Source organism: Dermacentor variabilis, chromosome 11 (assembly GCF_050947875.1).
Source record: "Dermacentor variabilis isolate Ectoservices chromosome 11, ASM5094787v1, whole genome shotgun sequence".
Classification (NCBI taxonomy): domain Eukaryota; kingdom Metazoa; phylum Arthropoda; class Arachnida; order Ixodida; family Ixodidae; genus Dermacentor; species Dermacentor variabilis.
The window spans coordinates 15566661-15572393 of NC_134578.1; the positions used below are offsets into that span (position 1 = coordinate 15566661).

Sequence of the window (5733 nt, forward strand, 5' to 3'; positions counted from 1 at the left end):
TCGCCCGTGAACATATGGGGTTCTACGTAAGATGGGTGAACTACATCCATCGTAGCTGCGGAATCGCGAAGCACTCGGCACTCTTTCCCGTTCACGAGGAGGTCTCGCATGTAAGGCTCGAGAAGCTTCATGTTCTCGTCAGTGCTGCCTATTGAAAAAAACACAACTTTTGGTGTTGTTTCCGGACACTGCGCCGAAAAGTGACCCGGCTTCTGGCACGTATAACAAACGCCCGCTCGCCTCATCTCGAACCGCTTTCTGCGTTCGGCTTCGGCTGCCGTCTCTTTACGTTTGGTCGGATTGCTTTCACTCGCATCCTCACTACGCGTGTCCCCCTTAAATCTCATGGGCGTGAACCTTGGCCTCTCAGACTTGGAGCCAAATTCACCCTTTTGACCGTCCTTAGCTCCGCGAGCTCGACGCGTCACAAACTCCTCGGCTAGCTCAGCGGCTTTAGCCACCGTACAAACGTCTGGCCTATCCAAGACCCAGTATCGCACGTTCTCCGGTAACCGACTATAAAACTGTTCTAGCCCGAAGCACTGCAGAACTTTATCGTGGTCACCAAACGCTTTCTCTTCTTTGAGCCACTCCTGCATGTTCGACATAAGCCTATACGCAAACTCTGTATATGACTCACTTCTGCCTTTCTCATTTTCCCGAAACTTCCGACGGAACGCCTCCGCAGACAGCCGGTACTTTTTTAGCAGACTCGATTTTACTTTGTCGAAATCCTCTGCTTCCTCTCTATCCAAGCGAGCGACTACGTCGGCCGCCTCGCCGGGTAACAAAGTGAGCAAGCGCTGTGGCCACGTTTCCCGAGAGAACCCCTGCTTCTCGCACGTTCGCTCAAAGTTAACCAGGAACAAACCAATGTCCTCTCCAAGCTTAAACGGCCGCATCAGGTCAGTCATTTTGAACAATACTCGTTCTCCTGCACCGTGTGCCTGACTTCCATTACGAGCGCGTTCCATCTCTACCTCGAGACGCTTCATTTCCAAAGCGTGTTCGCGCTCTTCTTTTTTCTCTTGTTGCTCTCGCTCTTTCTGTTCTTTACGTTCACGCTCTTCTTTTTCTTTCTGTTCTTTAAGTTCACGCTCTTCTTTTTCTTTTTGCTCTTTAAGTTCGCGCTCCTGTCTTTTTGACCTCTCCTCAATAGTCTCAAGGCATTCCGACAGCTCGTCATCCTCAGCCTCTAACTCAAGAATAGCCTTTAGCAGTTCAGGTTTTCTGAGTTTGTCCGAGACATCCAGACCCAACTCTCTTGCAAGCTCCAACAATTTCGGTTTGCGCAACGACTTCAAATCCATGGCTGCTCTGAATGCTGCTTTCTCTACTGCTTACTATTGTCTTGCCGCAAACTAACCCGGCAGCAACGACAACCACAATTACCAGCTCTGTTTCTGACACTAACAAAAAGCCTGGCAAAGCTCAGAAGAAGAAAGTCCCGCACTCACCAAACCTCGCAGCCAAGAGTCCAGCGCAGTCGTTCCGCTGCAGGCAACCAGTCATCACACAGGGCTCGTTGCACTGCTCCCGGATCGTCGTTGAGCTGCACAGCATACAGTCAACTGCATCTCTTCGCTGCTGGCCTCCGTTGTCGCGATCTCACCGCTGGCAGACAGTTGTTTGAAGTCGTAGGCGATCTCACCGCTGCCAACCAGATGTTTGGATCTGACTGCTGGTACGATCTGTTGGGAACTCGGCGCTGACGCCCGTGGTTGTACCTGGGTCGCAAGCCCCAAGGGTAGCGTTGGCCTGGCGGCCTGGGGTACAACTGGAAGCATCCGAAGGTCCCGGCAAAGCATGAGTCGACTGGTAACAACGAAACAACTTGTTTATTTTAACATCGCAAAGAGTTGGCGGTCAGGTTTGACCGAAGTAGAGAGACGGGAGAGCACTTCACTCAACAGAAGAAATCGGAGCCCTCCCTTTTGGCGTCCGGGGGCAGCTGTTTTTATACTCTCGCAGTTGAGGGCAAGAAGGAACCCCTCAAAAGACGAGCACGTGAATGTACAATGGGCTAATGGTGACGCACACTGTCGTAGCGATGCCGTAGCACCATGTCGAGCACGATCTCGTAGCACCCTGTCGTGGCGCTGCCGGTCGGACACAATGACTGTAATGAGAGGATGGTCCCTGCTTTGGCATCGCCTGTTTCGGGCATAATGACTGGAACGAGATCCCTGCTTTGGCATCGCCTGTTTCGGGCACAATGACTGGAATGAGATCCCTGCTTTGGCATCGCCTGTTTCGGGCACAATGACTGGAATGCGAGGATGATCCCTAGGCGGTCGCATCGCCGCAGTCGCGCCTGGAAACACCTGGCGATGAGTGTTGCGGCGACGACGATCGGGCCAAAATGTCTGCCGCCCCGCCGCAGTCGCGCCGGCAAAACCACGTGTCGCAGGCGAAACGCAACAACATACATACATACATACATACATACATACATACATACATACATACATACATACATACATACATACATACCTTGTGGTTCAGCTTTTGTCTAACTCACCAATTTTCAGCAGTAATCGCTAAAACTACGCTGCCCTAAATCAAAATTCTTCTACGTACAGTGAGCAAAAGTCAGCCTTGTGTCGTATATGCCAGAAACTTCATCCAAAGCCGTTCAACAGTTCTTTTTCAAATAATAGCTATTATATATATTTTATAGCATTAAATGATAGCATTTAATGAATTAAATTGAAACGCTCTGAGCCTTTCACGCGGTCTTTGGCGACAACGAAAAAAAAAAAAGAATGAGAACCGCTGCGTAGCAAACTCTCTTTGCCCGAGAATCGCATTGATCCACGCACCGTTTTCTCTTTCGCACCTGGCGCACCGTTAGAGGCGTCATACCACGCCAAACGTCGTGCGCGCTGTTTCGGAACAGACGACGTTTTCATGCAGCCGCCGCGTGTGCAGACGACCGGAGATCGCGCTCACTTGAACGCGGTCCTCCCGACGAAAATCGATGTGCGAACGCATCGGCGATAACCGCGAGAGGGCGTGCGAACACGAAAGCGAAAAACGCGCGTACCTTCGCTGGCTGATTTGTTTCTAATAACGCCCACCAGATGGCGGCACCACCATAGTCGAGTCTTCAATTGTAACTTAGAACTTTGAGTTGTGTAGTCGCGCCATCTAGTAGTAAGCAGTGGAACCAGTTTTCTCTTCAATCTTTTTTTGACGACGCGATGGCGTTAAGGAGTCCGTGTCGCAGAAAACCAGTCGTCGGCGTCCAGCATTGGACCATAGTTGAATCTATTTATGATTGGACGTCGCCTCGATAAAATGAATTTCGTCCAAATTCTGAACGAGGCATACCCAACCACTTCTCTGCCACCAAGGTATCTCAGACTTTGCCTTTCATTCTTCACAAATTTATTCCCCGGAATTTTGACAACGGCAGCTCACGAACAAATGTAATGAAAAAAAAAAAAAAAAAACAGACCGACAGCGCATGTCCTTTATGTTAGCTCTTCTCAGACTAGACGAAAGGGGATTAACCGAGGGGCCCGATTTTTATTAATCATGTCATAAGAAGCGAACGAACACTGACACCAAGGACAACAAAGGGGAAATTACTTGTATTCACTGAATGAGTTGAAGCAACTATAAATTAGTGGAAATGAAAGTGGCTGAAGAAACAACGACAAACAAAAACAACCGACCCTCAGGGCAGGAATGTCCTACTGCCTGTCCCCATTCCTCAAACATCTTTTTTTTTTTTCGAGATGTTCGCTTAGTTCGCGTACAGGGAGGCCCTGCTTCCCGCATCTAACCGGCATAGATAAAAAAATTTGTTTTTTTTCCACGTCCGTAACATACCATTCAGTAATAGGAGCCTATACTTACAAAGCGATCGCACCCTTGAGCTGCCTTCGGGTCTCAGGGGAATGCGCAAACCTATAAAAAAAAGAATAAACACAGATTCATTCTGCAAAAAAGAGGTGAGGCGTGCAGAGAGGACACAAGAGAACAGAAGTGGACAAACGTGTCCTGTCTGCACGTCCTGTGTGTCCTGTCTGCGCGCCTCACCTCTTTTTTGCATAATGAATCCTTACCAACTAGCTCAGCTTTCTGTCGCTCTAATAAATATAGAGTTGCCTTTGGACATGAATAAACACAAATCTGCAATACAAGCGCTGTGTTTTTCTTTTGTTCCTTCTTGTCCTTGTCTCAGTCACGCAGCTCTTTTATCAAAGTATGAACCAACTCGCCCAAGCTAAAGTTTTACTGCAAACATATCCCTCCCTTATCCGTGTGCTAATCACCCGAGTAACACAATCGCTTTTCTGTGTTATTTCAGTCTATTCTACGCCGGTGCCGAGCACGGTCAGATGCCCAGACTTCTGTGCATGATCTCAATAAACCGGTTGACACCGACGCCCGCTGTCCTTGCTATGGTGAGTCGGCGTTCCCACGTGCAAGACCTCAGTCGGTACTAGACTCGCGGAATGAAACGCGACAGGGAAACTCTTAAGTAGAACCCTCCATATGTGCAATTACTAGAGAGTGCCATGTCATTTCGCTACGAATCTGGCCCCTAAACACGACGCAGACTGTGGTTTTTTAAGTGTGCGAACCAAAATCACGCCGGGGTCACTCGAACTGGAGGTGGTGGAAACGAAAGTATGCGCATTAGTTAGGCCTAAATTTACGCGTTCCATTCTGTGAGTTTAGTACCGACTGGTTGAGAAGTGGTATTAAAGAATGAATTGTTTTACCTTAATTTTCTGTATGACGTATTACCCTTCGCGGAATACTACGTTACTGAGGACATGTGCGGAAGTGGTAATGGTGGTCGCGACATCTTGTGACGCGTTCTGATGAAGTGTGCGGATGTGACGTTACTGATGACGTGTGCGGAAGCAGTAATGCTGGTAGCGACATATTGTGACGCGTTCTCCAACTAAAACGCATTAGGGGCGTTATTACATTGCTGTTGTTATCGAAGGAAAATGTAAAAAAAAGGCCGAATGTTATTGATTATGTCGGTACCTGGACGCTTTACAGCAGCAGTTCACTGCATTATGATTGGACGCTCGAATAAAATTGTGTTCCCTCTGGTTATGTCCGCTGCCAGCAACGTGGCTACTGCCGCCGCCGTACACGTATCCGGCGTTCCAGTATCTCGTAAACGGTAACGCTCCAACAGAGTGCCTAAAACTGTACCGTTACCATCCTTTTTATTACTTCTCTACTAAAACTCTCTACTATTAGAGACGTTTTACCTGTTGCATATTGCAAGTTTGCAGTTTACGGAGTATCGAAACTATATATGAATCTTGCTAAACTCAGAAAGCCTAAACACCATTCCACATCAAGGGAAAGCAGAAAAAATTGATCACTGTTATTTCTAGCCAGAAGATTATACTCGTAAACAAAAAGAAAAATGAAATTTAATCAAAGTAACATAATAATTTTATGTATATAATTATTTAGTAATTTGTTTGCTTAAGTACTACAGCTGAAATCTCGCTTACGCGCATCAACGCCACTAGACGTTTCACGCTATTAGATATAAATTTTGAGGTATCACAATAGCGTATCACAGATACTAGATTGGTCCCTTTGTCGAGTTCAGTATAAAATTAATTTTAAATAATATATAGTTTCAAAATTCACATAATTCACATAAAAATTCACACAATCAAAGAAGCCGTTTTGAGGACTGTAATAGCTGCTTTTGGTGTAGAGTCAAGAATTTCTAAACTCGGTGCC

General features: G+C 47.1%; 1 protein-coding gene across 1 annotated transcript in view; it reads left to right on the plus strand.

Annotated features, from left to right (window-relative positions):
* LOC142563107 (large neutral amino acids transporter small subunit 2) overlaps nucleotides 1-5733 on the plus strand; it is a 144413-nt gene that overhangs the window by 128836 nt on the left and 9844 nt on the right. Inside the window, exon 8 of the mRNA XM_075673633.1 lies at nucleotides 4319-4415. Coding sequence (XP_075529748.1) covers nucleotides 4319-4415 — 97 coding nt within the window. The remainder of the gene's footprint in view (nucleotides 1-4318; nucleotides 4416-5733) is intronic.